This window comes from Pezoporus flaviventris, unplaced genomic scaffold (genome assembly GCF_033815535.1).
Source record: "Pezoporus flaviventris isolate CSIRO_AGI_PZ_B2104156 unplaced genomic scaffold, CSIRO_AGI_Pfla_v1 ptg000007l, whole genome shotgun sequence".
In the NCBI taxonomy this organism is placed as follows: Eukaryota; Metazoa; Chordata; class Aves; order Psittaciformes; family Psittacidae; genus Pezoporus; species Pezoporus flaviventris.
In genome coordinates, this window is record NW_026892555.1 from 83,870,805 (window position 1) to 83,898,727 (window position 27,923).

The window sequence follows — 27,923 nt, forward strand, 5'->3', positions numbered from 1 at the left end:
GGGCCTATGCTGCCTCACCCCCCAAACTAACCCTGAGTCCTCTGGCAGCCACAGCATAGCATGAACCACAGTAGATAATCAGGTGCCAGCCACGTGCATCAGAACAAGCCACACTGTATAATTACAGTGGGAAGAAGCCTGACAATAATTAAGTCAATAATATTGTCCATTACTTTCTCATAATGAACTTACCACTTCTGCAATGCCATAATAATTGTTATAAAATCCTTGACTAATCACATTCAAGATCCTAAATAGTCCGTAGTACTCTAAGATGGGGTTTAAATTAAATGTAAGACAAGAAAAGCCAAGAATGTTTTTGAAGGATACTTTTATTAGTGTTAGGGTTTTTACTGTCATTGAATGACAGATACTTCCTCTAAGCTTCCATGACAATAGTCATGACAGTCGATTTGAGCAATTTTTACTTATGACCTCAAGTGATAGGTCTTTCAAAAGTTCTTATTTTCAAGTTTAATTAAGTTAGTACGTTCTACGAGGAAGTTAATATCCAGGTCTACTTTTTATACACAGGTAGCACAGAAAGATTCTCTGCTCACCTTAACATGATCAAAAACCCACATGTCTAGCTCGGCTGCATCTTGTGCTCCAAAATCTTCACTTTCTGCTGTGTAACAAAATGTATAAACATGATCTCCAGTAGCACCTGCAAAAACAATATAGCTGGAACAATGGACAGAGAAAAGTTTTCTTCCTCTTCTCATAGTAAAAAAAATACATGAATATCAATACATAGGATTAGAAACCTATCCCAAATTAGAATCCTGAGCAAAGTCAAAGAAGTTTTCCTCTTATTTTAAAAACTTTACCATAATTTATGGGGTTTTGAGGCCTGGATACTATTTGAATTCATTAGCTTATCAGCACCTCAGAGGAATGAGAAACAATGTTATCCAGTATGCCCAGAAGACAAAATAAAGCATGGAAAAGCATATAGGAGTAGAACAAATCCCAGATAAAGCAAATTAAACATTATTTAGTTTTGAAACAAGAAGTATCACTGAGAAAGTTCTAACAAGACTGAGAAAGTTGGGGCTGTTCAGCCTGGAGAAGAGAAGGCTGCGTGGAGACCTCCTAGCAGCCTTCCAGTATCTGAAGGGGGCCTATAAGGATGCTGGGAAGGGACTCTTCATTAGGGACTGTAGTGATAGGACAAGGAGTAATGGGCTCAAACTTAATTAGGGGAAGTTCAGGTTGGATATAAGGAAGTTCTTTGCTGTGAGGGTGGTGAGGCACTGGAACAGGCTGCCCAAGGAAGTGGTAAATGTTACATCCCTGGCAGTGTTCAAGGCCAGGCTGGACAGAGCCTTGCGTGACATGGTTTAGTGTGAGGTGTCCCTGCCCATGGCAGGGGGTTGGAAGTAGATGTCCTTTCCAACCCAAACCATTCTATGATGCTATGATTAAGAGCCTTTTCTGAACACAAGTATTTTGGGGGTGTGAAAAGGGGTGTTAAGGAAATGTACTTAGCTTTGGTTTTTAAACTGAATCATACAAGACAGTGTTCTTTCAGTGAGATCTTTTACACAGGAAAACATTACATGTAAGGAAGGTAACAGGCACACTGTAACTCAGTTACTACACATCAATTCTAGGAGGCACCAGAGTACCAAAAGCCAAGCAGGCAGCCTCAGACAGCATTCAAAGCCTGCATCTTTAAATCATCAATCCAAAACATAAAAGAAAGAACTACTGGACTGTGTTCAGGCATAACGTACATGAGGGCCACTGATGTGAAAACACAGCATCTGGACAAGACAATTTCATTCTGTACTCACAGTCATGAGAGCAAAGCAAAGAGGGAGGTGGGAGTTGAGGAGAGATGAAGACCTAGAAGAAAGTAAATTTCTGAAGTCCTGGAAAGATCAGAATTCAGGTGGGGTTTCATGAAATAATTCTGTCAACGGCTGAGCTTTTACAGCTGGGGGATGCTATTTCTACCATGACTACATAAACTCCCAGAGAGGAAAATGTTCTCCAATCAGTTGATGGCCAGAGAGAATATAATCAATTTCCTGGATGTCACAAATACATAATGCAGTTTTGTGAGCTTCCAGACTTGTGAATGAATTAATATCCCAGTATAAGAGAGCTGTTTGACAAAGATTATGTCCAAACCTGCACAAGGGATGCAGGTATTTCAGGCCAAGAAGATGAAAAGTGGCACAGATTTTCTGGTGCACTTCCCCCCTGCCTCCCAGGAGATGATACTACTGCTTATATCCCAGAACAGTCACTGCAGTGCTCACAGTCTGAAACAAAAAGGAAGAAAATACTCCCAGGCATTAAAAAGTGAATTCAGGATTTCCAATTGATGAATAAATGAGTTCAAAAAAAGAAATAAGCCTTGGCCATCACTGTCAGGATGACTGATGGTACATGATAAAGTGCTGTACTATTTTTCCACGCTGTCACAGCAAACACAAGACCACCTGTCTTTAAGAGGTGCCACACTAAAGAAGCCAAACGAAAGCATGCAGTCTGCAGGCCAGGCAAAGCAGCACATCTACTACTTACACATTTCTAATTTCTACATGAGAAAACAAACAAACAAAACAGGGGACTTTTGTTACCAAATTTTGCAGGCACAAACAAGGGGGAAAAAAGACTGAAGGTACAAGGACAGTCAGGCACTGAGCCAACAGAGCATGGGCACCAGAAAGTTGTCATCAACCACAACCAGGGAGGAATGTGAGAAATTCTGCGTTTTTCTTGCTGTGCTATAGGAACAAGGAACTAGAAGAGGAGACCAAGAGGTCTGTGTGTCCAGAACAACCCTGACAAATGTTTGTTATGTTTATCTGCATTGCTCTTGATAATACCCTTCTTCAAGCTGAACACTGAACATATTCAAGCTGAACAATCACCCTAGCCTTGCTGCCTAGTTTCCAAGAAGGAAGCCTGTGGAACAAATGGCAATCTGGGTACAAAAGATATCTTCTTCCTATCTGCAATATCTTTCCTTAACAGAAGCAGCAGACTCAGCTCCTTTTTCAGCGTGTCATTTAATAACTCTGAATTGCACTCCTAGGCCCATGACAAAACAGTACAGGACCAGACTATTCATGTCAAACCCAAAATTCTGACAAGCCTAGAGTAAAACTCAGAATTTTAAGGAGCATTGTAGAAATGAAACAGGCATTTTCTAAGTACATTATTTTCAGATCATTTCAAAGTAATAATCTAAAAAGTACCATTGAAAATTAGGTGAAAATCAGCCCACTGAATTTAGCTTAACTTTGTTAGAAACAAACACCTTTTAATCCTGCTTAACATGTAAGTAAATTACATACCAGTTCTAAAGGTACTTTAGACATTTTTTCAGACTAAAACACTAATCATGCAGTCATTGAGACTTAGACAAATTTAAATTTCATGCATATCTAATTTATATTTAAAGAAATCTTTATATTTATGTTCTCTATAGAATCCTCAACCATTTCATTTACAATATTTATTTTATAACAGGAAAAAGACCTGAAGAATATAGACAATGACAGAACAAAAAGGATTTTCCTCTCCTTCCCAAAACCCAAGAGGTGTTAAATACTCTTTATGCATCATCCAATGAAGGTGGTGAGTTATTAAAACTCTGAATATTTTGGTATGATAAAATACAGACAAGAGGAGTCCTGTGACTTCACTAATTTGAAATATAGGAAGAGAGAGAGAAATTAAGCTATGCTCCCCTGTCTCCTTTTTGACTTTTTTGTAACAGTAAAATTAAAGAAGAAACACTTAACTCCATTCAATTCTGTATTATAAAACTTCTCTTTGGAAACTGTATTATAAAATCCTTTCTGCATTATAAAACTTCTCTTGGGAAGAAGGGAAAATACTTTTTTTTTTTTTTTTTTTTAAACTAATAGAAGTTAATCTACCTTTCTGTCACAAGAAACTATGATTCATTGTCCTATATCGCATCTACTTTCTAAATTTTGGAGGATTTCCCTCCCCCTTCAAAAGAAAGCTCCATTGTTGGTGCCATTCAGAACAAGCCAAACAGTATGGTATTACCCTTGCATATCCCTCCAGATAACATCAAAGGTGCTTCCAAGTCCTCTGTTAATCTTTTTACTCAAAACTAGTAGAAGGACAGGACTGAATTACTGAATTTCCCAAATATTTTCCCAAGAACATATCTCAAATAATGTGCAAGGGCAGCGTACTACCTTTCCGCGTGCCCCAGTCGCCATCACAATATTTCCAAATACAAGATGCAATCTGAGGTCATGGGAAATTATCAGGGGATATTTTTACATCTTACCATAAACTTACGAAAATTAAGCAAAGAACAGAAAAGAGATATGTGTGCAGGGAATATCAGGATGAGAGAAGGAAGAGCCTGGAGTTCAGAGAAAGTTCAAGAATCAGAATGAGAAATACAATGCACAGTTTTTCTAAACCAATATTAGATTCCACTTCTATCCTGCCTATCACATTTTCTGATTTGGCAATGGCAGTGCTTAGAACAGCAGCATATGCCCCTAGCTTGCTCCCTTTTTACTTCAGTCTGTTTTATTCTGAGATTTTGAGAAAGGGTGTATAAGGCCACATTCTTCCAAGAACAAAAGAAATTAAACTCGGAGACTCCTTAAATGTTTGAAGTGCTGCTCAGCAATCTCTGCACGCTCAAAGACCAATTGCACTAGGTTCACAAGACCTTAACTCACTTCACAGCAGTGCACACAAAGGGGAAAAGACTTCAGCTTCAGAAATAGTACCAGAATTCGTACTTGTATGTAGTGCTTCCCTTTACACATAACTGTTCTGGACTAGAACCCACAATAAGCTACTTTTCCAGCTCAGACACTCAAAATCACAGCTGCAGTTCTATCATCCAACTCTCTGAGAGCAGCATGCAGAGGAAGAAAAATTCCAGTTGCAGGCTTGCAAACAAGAGCTTTAAACCTCAACCAAAGAAAAAACATTAGATCCTTTTACCTAAGGGTGTACCTTCTTTAGTAAGCTGATAGAATTCACTTAGGCCTATTTAAATGGACGAATAATAAACAGGTATATCCTCTTTAAAAGCTTGCTTCTTTTTCTCTACCCAGTCTTGAATTCACAAATTAGAAATCAGGTATACACAAATGTACATAGCAGAAATACTTCATTCACCTTTTTTAACTCAAAAGCTGTGTCTCTATTGTACTACCTGATAACCCTGCTTTAGAGATTCACAAAATTTAAACCTTACCTTTTGCAAACATTGGCAAAATATCTGGGCTTCCCCAGCTCCAGGTATATTTACTTTCATTGAAAACAGAGTCAAATTCCACTGGATTCTCCTTCCATCCTGATAAAAAACAAAAAACAAAACCAAACCAAACCTTTATTTAAATGGCATTGCCAGAAGACCTCATTGACTGCTAAGACTGACAGTCTAAGCAAAATGCTTGGGTTTTTTGTTTGTTTGGGCTTTCTTTTAAGTTTTTCTTGTATTACTCTACAACGCATTCACTTTTCAAGTCCTGGTTTTACTTCCATTTCAACCTCTATTTGCAATTAGTCCTCCATTTACGAAGAAGTGAGCTGAAAACCTAAGCCAATCTCATTATGCCAAGGATTCAAACAGACAAAACACACAGCTGGTTTACCTTCTAGACAGCTAAAATTCTCCTTGATTCTGAATCCCCTGTTGTCTGAACTCAGTTTTTGGCATTTAAGGCAATAATTTACACACTCCTCTGTCGTATTTCCAGCAGTCACGATATAAAATAAAAACAGTAAAACCTTCAAGATCTTCAGTTTCCATGACAAGGCAGCTAACAAATAGAGATGCTCTTGACGGCAATTCCTGCCAAACCTGCATTTGTAGCAGATGTCAGGAGGAAGAATCTTTTGATTAGAAGCATGGACAAGACCAAGTAATTCCTCTTACCTCCCCTGGCCAAAGCCAATACATAACATTGCAAGCGTTCAGGCCTGGAAGCCTGGGGGAAGGCAGAGGACCACACAAAAGACCAAATCAGTAATGCGAAGGTTTGTTCCACATTATTTACCACCAAGCATGCAGTAACAACTAGCTCTGGACAAAACACATAGCTGGGGTTTTCACCCTGTTTTGCTACTCGTTCTCCAACTCAGCCTAGCAATGATTCAGCTAAGACACTGCAGTTCACTTCTTGTTTGCAACATCTTCTTAGCCATCTTCCATTGCATAACATATGATAATTAAAAACTGTTACATGAAGAGGTCACTCCGTAAGACACTTTTGCATTTAGACTCAGGGTGCTGAATTTTACCATGTTACAAAATGTTAACTTAGGTAAGCTATTTTCATAACTATCAATATTAAAAGTGAGAAATCCATCCAAAAATCATTCTTTTCCATACAACCTTGGTATACAAAACACTATGCAGGTACTTAATTATTTAGAAGCCCAGCACATCACTGAAATACCTTTTTTTTGAGGACAGTTTTCAAAACTTCAGGACCAACATACCTTTAGCAACTGCACTGACATCTTCATAAAATCCAGCTATAAGTGCAACATGCCCTGGCCTGGATTCTGTTGGGACCCTTGTGTGAGAGATTCCCCAGCTGCCATTGTTCTCTAGAATACTTCTGAAAACAGGATAGGAGGCAGTTAATGCTTACACCTTCTTGAAATTACAATAAATTGCAGACAAAAAGAGTGGCAGATAGACAGATGTGATGCAGGAAATGCAAAAAAAAAAAAAAAAAAGAAAAACAACAAACAAACCAAAACAAACAAACAAAAAAGGCTAAAACAGATTTTCACTACTGCCAGCTGTGCAGCAAAACAAGCAGAACATTAACCTGCAAGTAGTTCTATATTATAACACCCCACAGAGAACATTTCCAGTGTCACCTATCAGCACTGCAAACAGATAAGTTTAGCCAGTGTCCTAATACACTTAGAATTAACATTTTTTTTCTGCTGCTTTCTGCTATAGCTTGCTTTCCCCCCTCCCTAAGAGATTGTTTCTGCCTGGTGCTTCTTTTCTTTGTTCTTTCCATTTAGCTTGAAAGTGCCTAGTTCAGTCTCCTCATTAAATATGCTCCATTATAATTACCTCTTGTGACCATGTCTGTCTTTATCTGCGCTGAATACTGGAAGCCAGCATCAAAAGAATTTAAAACCCATGTAAATCTAACATGCAAATCACTTGAGGAACACAGAGAAAATTTAGTAAACCTTGTATCTTTTGCAATTACACTGAAATGGAGAATACCGTCTCCCCACATATTCAGAAATACATGACTTGTCTAGCGATTATGCACATAATATATATATTTTATATATATATATATATATATATATATATACATACAGATAAAAAGCAAAGAAAACAGAAGACAAAGCCCAAGTACAGGAAAGCCTCAAACTACTCTTGTCTGCTGAAGATACTAACAGCTGGAGCCTGTTATAGAGCAAGCAGTGAGCATAACAATATGCTGTTTTCATGTCTCCACCTTCTGGAAGAAGAGAAAGAATCACTGCCCACTGTCAGAGCAAGGGGAGAAAGAAAGAAAACAAAACACACTAGGACATACCTTATATAAATGTTTAGCAAAAAAGCAGCAGAATCTTCAGAACAAATTCTAAGCCGTTTTTAAGAGTCAAATTACTGGGATATGGTATTTTTGTTTCTCATTATATACACTACAAAGTTTGCTATATTTTTATCAGATGTGTTTTAGCCAAAGCAGATTCTAAGTTCAGGATTTGTAACTTCACTTTTAACAGAGATATTATACAACTGTTAATTGTAAGATCTGTACACTCAGCTCTAAATAGATCTCTCAGTAATGAAGCGCAAATTACATCATAGCCTAAAATTTCAGGCTCCACTCTAAGATTGCAGGATTCAGAGTTTGGTGGCTGTTTTTTTGTTTTAACTCATCTTAAGATCTCATATTCTCAGGCCTTCTTGAAAGCTCACAGGATCTATTTCGAATAGCCTAAATATTACACTGAAAAATGCGAATGGTGATATAGCACTCTGACACGTTATTCCTAACTCATACATCACCTAGGCTTTAAGACAAGTTGTGCTGAAAAAAAGCACTAATTTGAAAAAAGGATTTAAGTATTAAAATGGTTTCTAATTTATTCTCACTGAAGACGAGATGAACATGTATCACACTAGCAGAAGTGGGAGATTTAAGACACAAATAAAACACAACCCTCCTCACACTTCATTGTCACAACAGGTAGGAAATTATTTAAATTAGATTTTGATTTCTATTGAGTTGGAAAGTAAACACTTCTGTTTTCTTTTGGGAGGCTTTATCACAGGATCTGAAGTCAACAATAACACATACCAGGTAGAAAATAAAATATAGTCAGGTATTTTCATTTGCCTGTTCAAAATTAATTTAAGTATTTTGAATTATTTCAAATCTTTTCACCTAGAAAAATCATTAAAAAAAAATATTCCTTGACAGTATTAACATCATCTACCCACAGTAACAATGATGAATATGATATAGTACTAAGTCTGAAACAAGGCAGGCAAGGAAAAAAAGCACCTTTCCCAAAATTATCACTACAGCAATTCAGACCACCTATGGTCCTTCACAGCTATCACAACACTGCTAAAAATAGACTTTTTCAAGAATATTTGTGAGAGAAAAGACCAGGTATTTGTCATATAGCAGCCAGGAATATGTCTCAAGCCTATCGGACAGGCTAATACATGGGTTAACTTTTTATTTCTAGAAAGGTATGATAATGCTGAATAGTTCAATCTGAAAAACTCAAACCACTTAATGGCAAAAATATCTATTATAGCTCTTTCCTAGCCACTACCCTCCACTGCTTCTAGTGATGGGGCCATTACAGTATTCACACCTTGCTGATGCTGAAAAAGACCAACAGTTTTACTGCTAATAGAAGAAACTGCTCTGGAGGAAGCATGTAATACACTGCTAAAAAAGAAGGAAAACTCACACTGATGTGGCAGACATCTACCAGTGGCAGACAACACTTTACAAAAGCAGTAACAACAGGAGAAGCTGATACAAGTAATCCCATATAAACTGACAAGTGCTGTAACAAGTGCTCCTCAGATTCCTGTAGCAAGACTGCAAACACTGAAACAGCTTCAGATGATTGATTATTTGGGTTTGCCCTGATATTCAAGCCAGGCCAGTGCTATAACACTAGTTTTATCAGTACTGTCTACTTTTTCCCCCCTCAGTCTAAGAAATTGTCTTAAAATCAGATAATTATCTCGATACAAGGAAACAGGGAAGGTTGTTGAAAATCAGTTTTAAGCACTCAAGGATATGACTTGCAATACTCTTTTTGGCAGGATTAGGTTTTCTACAATCTTAAACCAAATCATTCCGTTAAGCAATCAGACACACACTGGAGAGCACAAGAGAGGCAGCAGGGTCACACATGCAGGAAGGGGGGAACAAATAGGAAGTGGCAGCCTGCTGTTAGATCCATTCAAGCCATCTTTTTTAATCACTCCTTAAAAAGCTTCAACCATAGCTTAGAAGACAAGCACGTTAATGAACTACTACTCCTAAAATGAACATCCAAGAAGCAGTTTAAATTAATGACTCTGTTAGGCTTCACAAGTGATACCATGCTGATGTGAATGAAGAAAGTTCACACCCTCCTCAGTTACTGGCTAGCCGCAGTTTTCAGAGGTCAATATTGACTCAATCTACTCTGTTCATGGTTTAGCAGCTTTCGGGGCAACAAGGGACACCAGCGCAAACACATGCACTTCTGCAAGGTGTAACTCCACGAAGCTTGTTACTTCAAAGGCAGAAGGAAGGCAGTACCCAAGCCATCAGCGAAGCTGCCACCATTCCTCTTGTTACCTTCTCAATATCACAGACCTGCTTCCAGAAGCAATATCTTCTGGATGAGTAGCATTTTCAGATGGACTTACCGCATGTAAGGTGCTCGGGGTGTACTGTTGCTGTTCAATTCGTACAGTGAATCTGCCCGCAGACCATCAGCCACAAAGAGCACAAGACGTTTTGCTGGAGGTGGCAGTGGAGTCTGCTGAGGAGTCATACCATGAACCAGGGGAGAGCTGAAGTAGATGTCAAAAATGGAGACCAAGAACACACAATGCACAAGGAGACCAGCGAGTATGAAGACCGATATACCCATGGCAACAGCAGGCTGGCAAAGCAAAGTCCAACACTGAGAGGGAGTGAGAAAAATAAAGTTAGGCAGGTGAGATTTATCAGGATCAGTATTTATTTCATTTATTATAAAATGGGAGTACCACAACCACAGCCATTGCCCAGGACCCACAACCAATCTCTGCTTTCGACAAACTTTTCCCCGGGAGTTTTGGTCAAAAGTCACTACATGGCTAATGCAGACTTTCAGATAGTCATTACATCTCAGCATCTATGGTGCTCAGTGAGGTATCAGATGGCTTCAAAAGATTATTGAATCAAGCCAGTTTGCCCGAAATCCAGCAGTCTTTTGTTACCTGCACCAGTAAGAGAATACTCAGGCAACACAATGCCTCTGTGAACATACTACCCTTTACCAGCTGATTGCATGACACTGTTAAGGTCTGTTCAGGTAAACACAAGCCAAAGACAGCTAAGGAACGCCATCGTATAACAAACACCCACTCAAAGTTGCTTTTTCTATGTTTACTACCAATTCTGGGCTCATTTTATTCTGCACAGAAACGGAAAATTTCTTTTAAAGGAAAAAAAAATGCTGAGTGCAGAACATTATTCCTCCTCTAAAACATGTGACAAAAGCACAACAGCTGAAGGATTATGTTTCATGGATATATTCCCTTTTCAAACGTTTTTTTCTGCTCCGTCATCCTCTGAAGTTAGCTTAGGGACAAAAATATACTCAATAACAGGTACACTGGAAATGTACGTGTCTGCCACGTGCACCAGGGCGTTCATATGATGTCTACTGAAAGCAATGCAAGTGTGCACTGACTCAGGTAAGTGTGGGATCTGAGCCTGCATGAGACTTAGCTCTGGCAAAGTTCTATTAGTGCTGTCCAGGCTGGTTAGTTACTTAAATATTAGCTAATTATCAACCTTAATAAAAATACCACCTCCACTCACCAATTTAGAAACAGATGTACCTAACAGCCTGGAAGTTTCAGATATTCCATTACCTATGTAAATACACACTGCTCTATAAAAGAAACTCTTTGTTTCAGGATCTAGTTGGTGCTTCTAAATGACTATATATACATTTATTTTGTTACTTACAGAATTCCAGTAGCTGGACAGGCACAGACAGACACCACTTTTATCAAATAAAGGATTTCAGTACCACACAACCATAACTCTGATCAAAACTCTGCAAGATGTTGGGTTTTTTTTTAACATAAAAATTTTAAAGGGCCAGAAAAACCAAAGGAAAAAAGATTTTAAAGTTTATATATATATTCATTACTTATTAGTCCAAAAACAAAACCCTCAAATCTGTACGCAACTTAACTATAACTTCCAATACCACCCATTTTCCCTTCTGAAACGCAGACGCAACAACTACAACCTGAATCAGAAACACTAACGTAGTAATTCCTCATTTTAGAGATTTGGAGAGAAAACCACATAACAAGATTAAGATAACTAAATACAATGTTTCAAAGAGACAGTAGTCACGCTTAAGTGATCAAACGGAGATTTTTCATTAATCAGGAGCTTATATGCTTCTACATCTACAACTGAGATTCCACGAGACTGGGTATATTTGTAAATATCAATTTGTTTACTTTTTTAAGTATTCAGGGTTCCAGAGTGAATTTAAATACATGAAACCATAGACACAGCAAACCATTAAATTCAATGCTGGACCTCATTTTATTCAAGCAGTTTTATTTTCCATAGGGCTTTCTCTTTTCATGTAGTTGTGCTTGGTAAGAGAATCCAAGCTATTCATACCTGATGAGACTAAACGCTCTACTAAATGAAGCAGTTACCTCAATCAGATACTTGCTGTTGTATACTCCCAGCACTACAATTCTATAACTTAACATATTCTAAATTCTTCTAATTAAAGTATTAGTAACCTAATCTGCTTTCAGCACTATTTCTCTTTAACTCTTCCCAGGTCTGAGCCCTTGCTTGCAGCAAAGACTGCAATCAACACAATTCAAATTCAATGCTTAGACTATAGTGATCTACAGAATTAATTAAAAAAAAAAAAATCTTTAAAAATAATTACCCCCCCCCCCCGGCAACAAAACAATAGGCTGAAATGGCCCTTTCCCATACAAAAAAACAGTTCGCATTTTGAGAAATAGCTTGTCCAAGTGATCTATTGCTGTGCAAAAACAGGTCTTGGCTCATACTGGTTCATTTCTTGGCTGAATTGCTACCAAATGATACTTCACACAGTTCTTTTCTTTGGGAAAAAAAAGCCAGTAAGATAAGAAGTCAAAGAAAAAAAAAAAGAGCAAAGATACCACTCAGAAGTCCCCTTCAGTTTACACCAACCCTGGTTAGAAAAACGAGACTGCTTTACCTCTCTTTCTAGAAGAGAGGCACTCAAGCAACAATCCAATGCCAACAGAGTTGACAAGGCCAGACCACCAGCCTTTCACTATCAATATTTAAATGTAAACGTTTGGATTTCAATGTGTTAGATATATGCCCTGCAAATCGAAGGACAACCCTCTTCCCTAATCAGGAATACTAAAGTCACATTTGCAGGTATTTAAGCTTCTTAAATCTAGGATGGACTACCACCTTTCATTCTGCTGTGGAGCAAGATAATTTCATCCATGCATTTCTAGCTACTTGATATGAAGAGTCATTAGTTCAGCGGATGCCAAGGCAACAGAGAAAAATATCTCTTATTGGAACAGTCAGCCATGCCCTGGGAAGCTACTATTAAAAGCTGATTTACTATGGATCACTGAACCACAGAAGGTAAACCATCAAGGAAAAAAGCAAAGGTAAAAGACAGATGGACCTCTGGAATTTGTGAATGGACCTCCATAGAAAAGGATGATTAATGCCACACATTTGTGATACCATCACATCATTAATGTTTGTGCTGTGTAACTGCAGCTACAAGTGTTTGTGTCATGAAAAAATGAATTTGTCTCACTTCAAGTATAAATGCAGTCATCTCCCCTCCTTTGCACTCTTGCAAATGAGGGACCATCAATATGGAGAGGAAAAGTCAAATATTTATCTTGAAAGTATCCTTTTCCTTACAAGATCTGGAAATAATCTTCATGAGCCAGAAAAAAAAGGAGATTTGGGGAAAATGAGATTTGTGGAAAAACCTCAGCATAGATCTCTTGGGACACCTGAGGTATTTTCTGCTTATGATAAGCTCTAGCATTACACCTTCCCCCCACCCCCATTTCCAAGAAGGGTGGTATCATCAGTTTATCTGTGTTCTCAGAGATTGAATGCAACTCCAAGGCAGGATGTTGCTTAGCAGTCAACACAACCTCCACACAACCAGTACAGGAAGAGCTGGAACTAGTTGATGGCACCTCTAAATTTGAAAATGCACAGTTCTTCATTCATCTGAGTCCTCTGCCATACAAAGATCTCTTTCCTTCCTCTTTTCTTCACCCTTTCTGCTTTTGCATCACCTTTTGACAGGGTCATTAAAAACTAAGTCTCAACCTGCAGGTCTAGTGTGGGAACCCCAGGCTGATCAGGATCTCGTAGATGTTCTGACAGGCCTATCGGCATCAGGAGGAGCTGCAAATGGAAGCATCAATATTAAACTCCTTCATGCCCAGCTGCTTTCTGGCATCCTTTTCTGGCTGGGAAAAAGAGCGTGCAGCTAACCCAGCCAAAACCAGGACACCCAATAAAATCTGAGTGCTCAGACCTACAGTGCCAACTCTCATGCCTTCCAGGCACAGAGAAAGCACAGCTAGCACTGTGTATGCATATGCCTAGCAGGAAACATGCTTATCTATATACTATTTCTCCATATATCACATGAGATACAGCAATGAAATCCAGTTTCTATAGGATATCACACAAAGGAAGAGTCCCTTAGTTTTTTCTCCCTTCCATTACAGAGGTCACCACGAGCAAATCTCTCTGTCAAGCCTAATGATTGATTGTTGAAGGCAGAAACATTGCAAAGCATGCTAAAACAAAGAAATAACAAGGCAAAAAGTGGATTAAGCACTAGCTTGAAAGAAAAATCAAAAGCCACAGCCTGTCAAGAGAAGAAAAATAGAAGTATATTAAACACATACTTTGGAGGATAAGGAGCCAGGTCTAAATATTTATTACTAGTGCAAAATGTCCGCCTTCAGGTGCCTGGCCATCCAAAAAGTGGGCAAACAAACTGTCACTTGAAAATATATCTTACATCTTTCTGTCAAGGAATCTTAAGCCAAGGATATCTCAACATTCTTGTGTTCTCTGATACTTTCCCAAACAATCCCTTTGCAAGTGACTTAGTGCACTACATCCCACAATCCTTATTTTCAAACCAAAACACAAGCTTTGCCCCAATCCTGACTGCATTATTCTACCTAATTCTGTTAAGCCACTGCCTGTCAAACCAAGAGGAAAGAAGCTTCTAGTCTTCTAGATAATAGAGGACCATGTTGCAACCTATCTCCCACATGACAATTTTTACTGTTCATCCAAACATAGAATTTCTTACAATGCAGTTCAGACGGCCAATTCACCTCCTCTATAGACTCAGCCCAGCTAGTAAACTATGTATCAGACTCAGATGTATTCTTTTCTTTCTATACTTTTTTGCTGCTGTTCCAACCTCCTAAACTATACACAGAGCAAATCATGATACTGTCCAACCTCCAAGATGTCAGAATGTAGGCTATCCCAATAAGGTATTTTTGTTCAAACAATTTGGAGCGAACAACACAAAGCTGGTGTGGATTTTTCAAGCCCCTTTTCAGATCCTTACCTGGAGAGTATTAAAGATCCACCAAGCTACTCACTGCCAGTTAAATGTGAGCTGTCCATATGAACAGAGCAAGCAGAAAATCAGCACTGACCTGGCTATGCTGGGGGCTTCAGCAGACTTCAAAGCTTCTCACTTTTTCGGATATTGTACATAAGTAGAGAACAGAGTGAGCAGACAGAGGGGAGCAATCCTTTGGAGAAGCAAGAAGGCAAAAGGAGCGGATGCTTTTCTTAAACTCCAGGAGATTGAAGAAAGAAAAGCAGCAAGTACCTCCTGACCAGAAATAGTTATTTTTCTAGAATAAAGCAATGTACACAGATTAGAGAAGGGAATTTTGGTTGGGTTTTTTTTGTTTGGTTGGGGTTTTTTTTTGGTGGTGATATTGTTTTGGTGGTGGTGTGCTTTTGTTGGTTGGTTTCCTTGGTTGCTTGTTTTGGTTTGCTTGTTTTGTTTCTTTTCCCCAGAATCCTCAGAAAGCTCAGCTTCCTGCTGGTGGCAGATGGGATGAAAAGACCCTCTCTTTCTTCGGACTCACACCTATCAAAACAATACCAAAAAATCTGGGTATTAGCTGTAAGTGCCTCACCAACAGTCATGTCAGTGCAAGGACTAAAATACCAGACTGTGACAGCAGCAGGGGAACAAGACATAAGCAGTGAGCCACCTAAGCCCAAACATCAGAGGCAAGAAGCAGGCAGTTTATTCCCCATGAGCTTTTCCCTCTTTTCAAGTTGATCCATAACTTGCTGACAAGACTTTTTTTTCCTTCCTTTTTTTGACTCATGCTACAGAAGCTACATCCACAGCCTCAAGCTGGGCCAGGTTCCTCAGTGCTTAACAGGAAAGCTGATGTAATTAAGTGCAGCTCTAATTTTCCCAAAGTAATCTACATCTAAGCTATATTCCCTCTGAAGTTATAATCTCTCAGCATTATTTATAAGGCAAAGAAAACCATACTTGTACCGCAATACAATATAGTTCTTTGTGAGAAATGTAACATTTCCCTTTTATATTTTTCTTTCTTCAAATATGCAATAAAACATGCACAAAATACTACATGGAATATGCCCCATTGGCAGGAATATTTTTTTAAGGATAATAAAATGTCAGGAAAGGAAGCTCAAGATACATTAGTCATTTCTTTTAGAGGGACCATGCTTCACTAATACAGCCAAGTCTCTTGATTAAGATGAATAAAAACCATTGGAAATGCATTTTCAATAAGCATCAATGGCCTTAGCAAGTATCTTTTACAGAAAAAGAAACAGGCACAAATGTTTGCTATGCTTCTGGATGACTGATACATTTTTCAACTAAACAGTGTTGTGTATTCTGTAATTTAAACTGTCAAAGTGGTGACTGTACAATTTGTCCGTACATTAAAAAAATATGCTTTTGCTTAGGGTTGGTGAGCAAAGTGAAAGTTGTGTGGTCTAACTGACAATATTTCGCATGCCATGGCAGTTACACATCATCTAAGATGCTGTAGCAGCCCCTACCATATTCTTTTACTAACTGAGATTTTAAAGGAGTTATATTAGTCAAGAAATGCTATCAAGTCATTCCTGATGTAACAGCACATACACCTATTGACTGCACAAATTATACAACAGACTTAGCAGTCAGTCTCAGAATAATTCTCTCATATCTTTACACAGTACCTAAACATAGGAAACCCCAAATCCTCATTTTGACTTCATTGTAAAACCATACAATGAAGAAAAGTGGGATTACAATGAAGTCACTTTTCCTCCTTTCCAAAACTTCATTTTCTTTCTATATTGAGGCATAACATGCTCTGACAGACAATGAAACTGCAACTACAGTACTTCCACTTGCTCTGGCACTGAAGTGGCTTTTGTAATTCAAACCATCTGTTTAAAATTATTTTTGTTCGACATCTTCACTGAGCATTTTAGGGATTATAATAACAAATGACATCTGTTTTAAATTTTAAATGTGGTTCAGAAAAGCACATCCAAACCTGAGGCAAAAACCTCAAAGAATATTTAATTTTCTTTTTAACATTACTTGATAATCAAAATTACTCTGCCTGCCTTGCCAAAACCTTTCAAGGAGAAATTTGACTATGGCCTGCAAGGCGCCAATAAAACATCAAGTGTTCTAATACTTGAATGTACTGCAAATCACTTAGCCCAATGTCAACCTACACAATTTTCTCTGAATTATTCTGTAAACGTGGAAAATTGTACCCACAAGTCTCCCAGGCACAAAAACATAATTAAAACCGATACTGATAACAGGACATCATTGATAAAGTGTACATGGGTACTTCTGTAAGAAATGATGACTGCTTTGAGGCATGAAAGATTAAAAAGAGCATCACCCTTTGGCAGCCCTTCAGCCAAGTGGAGAAAAACCCCCAAAGAATAGAAATTCAGCTTTACATCTGCTCGGTATGCAGGCAGCTACAAATTCAGAACTCAGAAAAAGGAAAACACAACAACAACAAACCCTTGGTGGTTTTGCTGTGAATCATCTATTTCACTGGACAACAGCATTTGATGGAGGGGATGTGGTGGAGGGGTGGAGGGCTATATCTATTTTCAAGAGGTATTTGCAAATCTTCTGTATTTCTTGACTTCTGGGTATTTCAGCAATACTCTTATCAACAAGTCTTCTTCAAGCATCACTGTTTTACAGCTTCATGTCATATTTTCAACTTAAGATGGACTGTTTAATTCCTTTTGTGCTTCCAAGAACACCAAAAGGCTTGCATTACTCAGATTTCTCCATTATTGCAAAAAACTAGGATTTTTTTTTTTTTAATCATTGTTTTTTCTTGGAGATCTTGTAGACAGATTTTTAGTATTACAAGCTTTGAGATATACTTTTGGTAAAGGAAGATCAGCCTGAGAGTGTCTAACAGAACCCAGCCCACCAACCACCACAGCTGTTAGGGTCAAGGGACAAGTGGCACTTAAGAAAAACACAAGCACAGGAAGACAGCTTGCTACATCAGTCTTGCTGTGCCCTCCAGTCTCACTGCAGCCCTCCATGGCAAATCAAGGCTGAAGGAAAGCCTCCCGAGATATTTTTAAAGCGACTTGCAAAACTAAAGACAAAAGCAATAAAGTATATGCACCAATACAAGCACTACAGTTCCTCCCCTTAGTAATAAAAGGGACAAGGATCAAACTCTTTAAAGTCATACAACAAATATTAACATAGAGCACACAGGGAAAATATTGGAAAAAGAACAATTTTTAGGTGCAATGAGCTTGGCAAAAGCAGCTTGCAAATATATTCTGTATACACACAAAGGAAACACCCTTTCAAAGTAAAACAGTGCTTAAAGTATGTTCCACAGAAGCTAGTGGGACTAAGGAAGACTTTAAAGAGCTGACAGAAGTTGTTTGTCTTTATTAAAGTCACATTTTCTTATCAATATCAACCATTACAAATAAACAAGAATTACCTCAAATAGTAACAAGCCACATCTGTTGAATCTTGCACACAAGCCTGTGAATGCTAATTTGCCAGTACAAAAAGGAAAAAAAAAGGACTAAAAGACAACCTTCCAAGCATACAGTAGTACTCTCAATGAAAGGAATACGGAAGTCAAATATCAATTTGTAGGTTCCCTTGCTTTCAAAGTTTTTTTTAAAAAAAAACAAACACAAAAAAACAAAGCCAAAATAAGACCTTTAGAACTTTTGAATTCAAAAGTCCTACTTAATTATCCTAGCCAGTTGAATATAATGTATTACTGAATGCTATTCAACTGGCTAGCATAATTGTTATTTTATTTATCTTTCCCTACCAAACTTCAGTTCAAAGCAAAGCTGACACAGACTGAGGTAAGTTAAGTTTCCCACTGAGAACAGAAACTCATTTAAAGCCTGAGGAAAGCAATCCAAATCAGAGACACATTGTACAACACAATTTATTGATAAGCACAGCTCTGAAGAGCAACCTGCGAGCACAGTGATGGCCAGTGCCCACCCGGGACATGGACATATAGCCCCCACCTGCAGCAGGCAGGCACTCTATGGGTCCCGCACCCCTACCAGCCCCCACAAAGCCAATGGTGCTCATCGGTACAACCAAGTTTTCAGGACCAGAACAGACCCAAGTCCCTAGGTAACCCCATTCTGAAAACACACCGTCAGAAATCACTGCTTCATCATAAAGAAATAAGCACAAAGGGAGGGGAGAGTATGGGGTATGTTTTCAATTCCTTCAATCACCACATGAAACAAACTATTCTATAGAAATTGCAATAGCCAAGTTGTGAAATGCAGAATAAGATAAAGAGGCTGGTTTATATCACCTTCAAGAAAGCACTCAAGTTCTCAACTAGTAATGTAAGTATATACAGTATTTGTCCCAACGATACTTGGAGGTCTAGTAAGAAATCCATATGCAAAGGAGTTACCTCCTCTTCAACTAGTGGTCATACTTACAACGTATTCACATAAAAAGAGTATTCCTAAGTGTGCATAAGGCTGTGCACAAAACTATCCACTACCCATCCAAACTATAAGTTACTGCAGCCTGAAATACTTAGTTTAGAATTAAGTTCTTTTTGCTCCTCAGCAATCTCTATTGCCATGGTAAGCAGCATTCATTATCATTCTTGATATATCAACTTGTAAACACCCTCTGTTGAAACCCTGTGAACTTACTGTTTTTTTAAACAAAGCCAGGCCACTTTTCATTTCTGGAAGACACCTTTACTTTTTGGCTGCTGACCTTTTCAATGTCAAGCCTCAATTGCCTAGGCCTCCACAAAGCTTCAATGAAAGACACCTTAAATTCAGGCAAAACAGCTTTTCATTTGAATAGAAGTATCTTTAGACCTCAGAACTCAAGAATGACTTTACAATTACGGTTTTCATACTTCAACACATTGTTTCCCTTTTCCATCCACATGATCCTTCACTATGGCATAGCACACCATCTTAGAGCTAACTTATACAACTGCTTTCTGTGCAGCCAACATTTCCAGGCAATACACACCATCTTCCAGACTACAGTGAGTGAAGCCCAAGCAACTGAAGTGTTTGTGGTGTCTTAAAAAGTCCTATCTTTTTTTTTTTTTAAAAGGTCCTATCTTTTGTTCCCAAATTATGTCTCCTTACTCAACTGTAACAGTTGAGTGAGTTTTCCCCATCTATTCATTCTCACAAAAACATAATACACACATTATGAAGCATGAACAAGTTCTCTGTAGCACTCCTCAGTCTCTGAGCGTGTTTACTTACTGTATTTTTGATGGTAGGCTTCCAAAAATCCACTGTTCATAGTAATGCTTCAAAACAACAGTTTTAGAGATGGAAAAACAAACACAAACTTTGATTCAAAGGGATTTAGGGGGTTTTGTTTTGTTTAATTCTGGTCCTTATCAGACATTCATGGGAGATAACATTTTTGGTGAGGCAGACAATATTTCCAAGAGCCCCTTCATACTGCTGTACTACTTCGACTTCAAACCCCAATTTAACAAGCACTTTCTAAAGTCAGCTTCTCCAAGTAAAGCTGCAACTGTACTTGACACACAGGTAACTATTAACCTGCGATATAAGCCATCCTCCTTAAAATAACATACCCTTAAAACTGGAAGGGACAGATACAGTTTCAGAGAAATGACAGAAGTCTTTAACCACAAACCACCACCATTATGAGTCTTAACACCTGCACTATTCTGCTCCTGCAGCATATAAAAATATTTTTGAGGTTAAAGTGTTGACAAAGCACTAAAATTCAATTTTTTAAGGTATTAAAATAACCATAAAGACTGTTAACTTCTGAAAAGTTTATTCTAAAAGGAGGTGAAAGTCTTAAACATATAAAGATTCAGGTAGCTCCATGTTAGAAGAAAATGTAAGTAAGAGTTCGTGGAACTCACAGATCTGCACTGTTTTAAAGCAAATATCAGATTGGCTCAGATTTTCCTCATTCTGTTCCCTGTGTCTTGATTGGGATTCCAATCAGATGGAAAAAGCCTACCCTACTTCATTCACTAGAACACATGAATTTATACATTTCAAGTGTCCAGAACAGAAAACCTCAATATGAACCTAATGGAATTATGTAGCAATTGAAACACAAACCCCCTTGTAACTTGACTTGCAGTGCGCAGTCACTCTGAGAGCAACTGACACTGCACCAGAGCAGCACAGGAATAGAGAGAACCCAAAACTGGTCATATATTTAAGGTCATTGAACTTCATCAGCTCAAGATTTAGCACCCCCACCAAAATCAACACAGTAAAAGCAAAGACTTAAATTTCTCTACTTATTTTCCATCTCAAGTACTTCAAGTTTTACATTATTTTAGGGGAGGGATGGGGAAAAAGATTGGTCCTTACTGTAGCAGCACACTTGAGTCGGCAGAAATCAGACCCCTAAAAGGTAGAATGTAGTGTCCGAGCTACATTTAACAACTCCAAGACACATGCAAACACGACCGATCGCCACTAGAGGCTGCTACAGGACACCAGTTTTTCCCCTCCATTTCAAGGAGGAGGCACCCCACCACCCGCGTATCAACTATTATCAAGTTGATAATTAATATGTTTTAACACTGCAGAAAGGAAAAGCATAAGATTTCCTTAAGTGTTCCTATTTCTACCGGAGCAGCAACACTGAAATGTTTTTGTTCTTATTTTTATTGTGGTCCGAGTCAAATTTTAAAGCATTTTCAATACACCACCATTTTACTCCATGCAACAACCAGTTCACATTCCACTACTTACTTTTTGCATAGTATCGACAACGCAAAACAGTAATATAGCAAAAAAAGTCGAAGTTTATTACAGCACAGTGGAAAATTGATTACACTGCTTACAAAAATTCATGCAAATTAAAAACACAAGGGAAGTGCCAGCCAGAATGGTTTGGGTTGGCAACCCATGGGCAGGGACTCCTCACACTAGACCATGTTGCCTAAGGCTCTGTCCAACCTGGCCTTAAATACTGCCAGCAACGGAGCATTTACCACTTTGGACAACCTGTTCCAGTGCCTCACCACCCTCAAAGAACTCCTTCCTTATATCTAACTTGAACTCCCTCTGTTTAAGTTTGAACCCATTGCCCCTTGTTCTATCACTACAGTCCCTCAGGAAGAGTCCCTCTCCAGCAACCTTGTAAGTCCCCTTCAGATACTGGAAGGCTGCTGTGAGTCTCCACACAGCCTTCTCTTCTCCAGGCTGAGTAGTCTTTTGTAGAAAATTCGCATGATATGGCAAGGGTTTGCTGTCACAGTACTGAATACAGCTTCTAGATCTAGAAATCTTAATAAGGCCCAGTAAATTTTAAAGGTTGTACTTATAATCTTGATTCAAGAGTTTTTAATTATTTGCAAAGACTGAAACATGTCAGGATCAATGCAAATTCTTATCAGTATTTTGATCCCAACTTTGCTTTCAGTAAAGCAAGTAATTCCTACTGAATCAGCTTTACGCAAACACAAATCTGGCAAGTATAGGGGGAACGGGACATGATTTTCAAAAACAGAAGATACCAGAGCTGACCCCATTCTGTACCATTTTTAGCGAGCTGAACTTCCACTCAGGAGCAAACACCAGCTGTTGCTACACTCTGGCTGTTTCTTGCCAGGTTACACCTCCGCATCACACTCCCAGACACACAAGTTATCACCAGATGTGCTTACACTGCCCCTCCCCCTGATTTCAGGCCGGAGCCAACACAACCTAGGAGATTACGCGGGAAGGCCGGCGGGTCTCATGGGGCCCGGGTCCTGAAGACGAGCTCCGAACCCTCCGCCCCAGCAACACCCATATACCGCAGGCTGTGCAGCCGCCCACAGCGGCCAGAGCCCTCCGGGAGCAGGGAAGTGCAGGCCAGAACCCGCCCCACAACCAGGACCAGGGGCCCACCACCCCCAAGCCCCCGAAGGAAGCGCCCACTGCGCACGCGCCAGCACTCACTCATCTCCCTCGCAGTGAGCCCCGGCCGCTTCCGCTTCCGCTTCCGCTTCCGCCTGCCTGCCTGCCTGCCTGCCTGCCTGCTCCCGCGCCCCCGCACAGACTCCACCCTCCGCCCCGCCCTCCGATGCGCCCCGGCTCCCGCGGCGGAGGGGGCGGGCGTGCGGCCGGCAGGAGAGGGGCTCCGGGTTTCCGAGCGCTGCTTGCGGTTGGTCCTGGAAGCTCTCGCGAGAGTTGTGATCCGGAAGTGGCAGTGGTGCTCGTGGGAGGTGGCTGAGGTGGTGGTAGGAGGAGGAGGAGGTAGCCGTCATTGCCGCCGCTGGCGGCAGCGTCCGCAATAGTGAAGCGGGCTGGCAGTTGCCCCGGCCTTCCTAGAAGTGGCTGCGGCGGTGGCGGCTCCGCTCAGGCTTTGCCGGGGTAACGCCTTGGTAGTGGTCGCGCCGTGTTGGGCTGTAAGATGGCGGCGGCGGGCGGGGGCAGCAGCGTGAACCCCTTCCTCAGCGACTCCGAGGAGGACGAGCCTGAGGAGTCCAGGCCCGGCGGCGGCAGCAGTAGCAGCAACGAGCCCGGGGGGCCGGTGTACCCGCAGCAGCAGCAGGAGGCGGTAGTGGCCGCGGGGAGCCCCGATGAGTTGCCGGGTTTGCGTGCGGCGGCACCGGGCGATGCTGGCGGCGGGGTGGGGGCGGGCGGCGGGACCTGCGCAGGGGAGCCGGCGCGGGTGCCGATGGACGCGATAGCGGCGCAGCTTCTGCGGGACCAGTTCTTGCTGACGGCTCTGGAGCTGCACACGGAGCTGCTGGAGAGCGGCCGGGAGCTGCCCCGACTCCGCGATTTCTTCTCCAACCCGGGGAACTTCGAGCGGCAGAGTGGCACGCCGCCCGCCGGCGGGGCCCTGAGCGGGCTGGGCGGCAGCGTGCTTGGGGGAGCTGGCGGCAGGGAGCCCGGGACCGGGCAGCTCAGTAAGTGACCCTGGCTCGGGGAGGGAAGGGTGCGGCGGGTTGTATGGGAGAGGAATCGGGGCTGGCCGGGGATAATTCATGGCGCGGCACTTTGCCTGGTGCGTGTCTTCAGGGAAGCTGGGCGGCCAGGGAGGTCGGTTTGTATTGCTTTGTGTTTTCTGCAACCCGCGTGTGTGGAGCTGGGGGAGGCCGAAGGAGTCATTCGGGGGCTGAGGAGATGGGGTGTCAGGACTGGTGTTACCCTGGTCCTTCTCACGGACTTGATCGAGCTTCAGTGTTTCCATGAAGATCGTGCGTGTGCCAAACGCGGAAGAAGTGTGAGTGACGGAGATTTTAGCCTGAATTTTCAGTAGTCTCGTGGTGTAGGCTTAATTTTTAACTGCCTTGGGGTTTCGTTTGCCGTCTTTAGTGACTGCTGTCAAGAGACAAACTATAGGTAGCTAGGAGAAAGTTGGGGTTTAAGCCATGGCTGCCTTTTGTCAAAAATGGGGTGTCAGGAGCCAGCATGTTATTTCTGCTGATGCATTGGAATGACAAAGTCATGCAACGATAGATCTGAATTTCACAGGTCATGCACAATTAATACAATGTTTCCTATAATTAATGCTGGAGTGTTTACCAAGTGTCTGCAGCCGTTGAGTAGCCTTTCTGGGATCTGGAGTTAGAGAGCAGTAAATTTATTGAGTTACCGTATCTTTAATGAGAAAAAGCAGTGCAGGTATTTGGACAATCATTGCATAGCTGGCCTTGCAAGTTCTTGAGTTTTAGTAGTAGAGCAGATGGCCTAGAAAAGAATCAGCTGTGTATTTTATCAGTGTTACTGTCAAGAAACAGAATTCTAATAAGGAAGTGGCTTGTGGAAGTGGCTTTGAGAGAGAGAAGATGCCCAGACACAGCACTCATGAAGACTTAATGAACTCACAGGAAAAGTATTGAAGTGAAAGAAGTTGTGGTTATCGCTTTAAAGACTTGTTTATATGTATGTGCATTCTAAAACACCTAAATTTTGAAAATAGTCCCTAGCATTTTGTAAATAGTCCCATAGAATCCTAGAATGGTTAGGGCTGGAAATGACTTTAAGATCATCTAGTTCCACCCCCTCTGCCATAAGCAGGGACACCTCACACTAGACCATGCTGTCCAAGGCTCTGTCCAACCTGGCCTTGAACACTGCCAAGGATGGAGCATTTGCCACTTGTTTAAGCAACTTGTTCCAGTGCCTCACCACCTTCACAATAAAGAACTTCCTCCTTATATCTAACCATACTTTTGGTTTTTTTTAAAAATAAGTTTCTAATGTTGCAAAGACATGCACTTAGACTTAAAATTTAGAAATAACTGATAGTATCTATATGGCTGGATAATGGACATCTGAGCTTTAAATTTGTTACTGTTTTTCAATATCTTAAAATGGTATGGATTTTTTTTTCATGATGTGTTGTTTATATTTTGGTTATTGTGTTTATGAGTACTTAGGATTTCATACTTGGCTTTGTCCAAGAGCTTCAGTGTGGTGGTCTTCATACTAAGATAGGTGAATGTTGGAAAAACTTGTGCTTTAAGGCTTCAAACCAATATATATTTTCGTTTTATTAAAAGCAGCATCCTTGGGGATTCCAGTCAATTCAATTGCTTGATTAAACTTTCTATTTTTCTTTGTTGACATACTGTTTCCAGTTATTGATAATATGCATATTCCAGTAGAGTCAGAAAAACACCAGCCTGTGTAACTGTGGTGTAATACATTAAAAAAAAATGATCTCTTACAATCCTAGAACAATGTACACTTATGTGAGGACATCTTAATGATTATATTATGTTGACCTGCTGAATGATAGATAAGGATGGGACATAACTATTAAAAAAGGGAGGGAAAGGATGGGACATTAAAATTTATTTTGGAGCAGTGTAATAATACTGAGGTGTGCTGAAATTAACATGCTAGAGCTTATGTTAAAGGTTAAATGTCAGTGTTGTGGATTCTGGTATCTACAGCTTGGAGTGTGGTTCTCCAAGGATTTTTTTTTTTTTTTTTTCTCAACAATGATTCAAAGGGCAGTTTATATTGAGTGACACTGAAAGGTGACAGATCCAGAACAATGGAAAAAAATGTATTTTTGTATAGCTCAAGTAGATTTTTGTACTTACTGCCTTCAGACTTTCTTGCACTTTGGAGTCTAGCATTGAGCTAGCAATTGTGACAGTGCTGTTCAGCCTGATTGTGGTTAGTGTCAGCAGGAGCTGATAGCCTTATGCCTCTGAATTTATACCAGTTTCCAGTATTAAAAAATGGAAAATTATATGGTCTTTGTAGGAGTTCTTTTCACTTTCTTGTTAAACATCTGTTATTACTGTATTTACATAGAGGATAAGTCACAGGTCAAATCCAATAGTAAGTCTAAATAGTTCCTAAGTTAGTTAAAAAGTTTAGGTTTTTGGGGGGAGATCCTGTCTGTTGTGCTTATATTTGTGGATCCTCACATGGAGACTTGCAGAGGGTGTATTTGAGAGTAGTGCAGGTACCTTCTTTTGCTGTAGCATGCCAAAAGGTATTTGAGAATAAACCAATAGCTTTCCTCATAGAAACTGTTGATGCAGAAAGTAGCAGAGTTTGGCATGATTGTCATTTCAAGGTCACTTGGATTTAATGCTTTAGTAAAGAAAAATTCTTAATGTGATCAGATAAAAAAGTTATTTGTTTCTGTTGATACCTAAAGTCAGAATTTCTTCTCGGCACTAGCTTTGTACTTATTCCTCCATGCCCCCCCAAATTAGATGAATTTCTGTGGGTTTATGCTGAGTTTTTTGATAATTTGAGTGGATGGAGAAAAAGTATGACTGGCAATTCTTCTTGAATGTGAAGTATGTTTGGAATGCTGCCTGAGGATTTCCACTGAGCAATGGAAACCTTTCATACTGTGTGTTCCTGTACAGAATAGGAGAATTTCGGTGCAAGTGTTGTTTGGCACTTCTCAGAATCCTTTTAGGCAAGCTGAACTATGCGTGCAGGCTAGATTTTTTTAATCTTCCTCCCTCCCTCCCCCATCTTTCTGTTTATATACTGCTATAAAGAAATTTTGATGAAGTATCATAGGATTTAAACAACTAGCATCATGTGGTAAGCTAGTGACTTAAACGCTGTTTTGTCTTTGAACTGTGCTTCAGAATGCTTAGTTACAAAAGCAGAGATAGTCAGATGACTTGGATTTCCTAGGTTTTTTGAAAAACACCCTTCCATTCTCCAGCAGCGATAATGTCGCAGCTGCAAAGAGAGTAAGATATATTGTAATGAAAAATATGGAAATGTGTATTGTGTCTAGCAATTTTGCTCTTCCCTGTGAAGGAGTCAGTACTGTTCTTTTAGATGCACAGTACTTGTGTATAGTCATTTCTTCATGTCCTGTATCTCTGATAGATCTTTCCAAACTTCTATGACAGCTTCTTCCATTTGTTTCAATAACAGTAGCTCCATATCTGCTAGACCATTTTGGTAACCACTTTTCTAATGCTGCCTCTGTGAGTGGTATGGTGGAATTTCCTTCTTCATACAGTATTCCAGATATTTTACAAGGCTTTAGTTAGCACCCACGTATTAAATTTGTATACAGTACAGGCTGAGATACTTGAAATTTAAAAATAAAACTGTCACCTGTCTCATCCTTATTCCCAATCCAGGAATGTTCTCCCGTATATACAGGTGACAGTAACTCAAGCTTGAGCTTTCTGGGTGAAGAAACTATTTTTTATTTTTATATATATGTGTGTATATATATATATATTTTCATATGATTGCTATGGTGCTCTTTGATTGCTATGCTTGGCAAATGCCCTTTCCTGAAGGGATTCAGGGACACTGTTAGAACTAGCTTGAGTCTTAAAATCTGTCCTTTATTTTGTCTTCATGTCTACAAAAGCTTAACATTCTCAACATTTAAAATGGCTTTATGAAAATCATAAAGAAGGGGTTTAAACATTGTTACATAGATGTTTTTTTCAGGAGGCGATTTGGTTCTAGTTATTTCCAAAATAAAGTTGTTTACAGAATTATCACTGAGTAGCAAGGGTACCATGTAACCATATTATATTTTACCTTGTAGTAATTTATTTGCCTGTTCTTGTTCCCTTAGGATGTTTATAGATATGTTAAGGGAATTTAGCTGCTGTAGTCCTGACTTTC

At 39.9% G+C, this 27,923-nt stretch overlaps 2 protein-coding genes across 14 annotated transcripts in view; one reads left to right on the forward strand and one right to left on the reverse strand.

Moving 5' to 3' along the window:
• The window catches only part of PIGN (phosphatidylinositol glycan anchor biosynthesis class N), a 101,483-nt gene extending 78,674 nt beyond the window's left edge, over window positions 1-22,809 (reverse strand). For 2 of the 9 annotated variants that reach the window (XM_061449288.1, XM_061449284.1), the window contains exons 1-5: window positions 10,463-10,675; window positions 9,905-10,164; window positions 6,472-6,593; window positions 5,222-5,320; window positions 561-667 (exon numbers count right to left, since the gene is read on the reverse strand). In XM_061449288.1, coding sequence (XP_061305272.1) covers window positions 561-667; window positions 5,222-5,320; window positions 6,472-6,593; window positions 9,905-10,164; window positions 10,463-10,510 — 636 coding nt within the window. In that variant the 5' untranslated portion in view covers window positions 10,511-10,675. Of the gene's footprint in view, window positions 1-560; window positions 668-5,221; window positions 5,321-6,471; window positions 6,594-7,442; window positions 7,498-9,904; window positions 10,165-10,462; window positions 10,678-14,908; window positions 15,143-22,776 lie in introns of those variants that run through there. The other 7 variants (XM_061449290.1, XM_061449289.1, XM_061449287.1 and 4 more) reach the window with 6 other exon arrangements.
• Window positions 22,810-23,056: 247 nt separating this feature from the next.
• The window catches only part of RELCH (RAB11 binding and LisH domain, coiled-coil and HEAT repeat containing), a 74,661-nt gene continuing 69,794 nt past the window's right edge, over window positions 23,057-27,923 (forward strand). For 3 of the 5 annotated variants that reach the window (XM_061449293.1, XM_061449295.1, XM_061449296.1), the window contains exon 1: window positions 23,058-23,746. In XM_061449293.1, coding sequence (XP_061305277.1) covers window positions 23,245-23,746 — 502 coding nt within the window. In that variant the 5' untranslated portion in view covers window positions 23,058-23,244. Of the gene's footprint in view, window positions 23,747-27,923 lie in introns of all 5 variants that reach the window. The other 2 variants (XR_009742668.1, XM_061449297.1) reach the window with 1 other exon arrangement.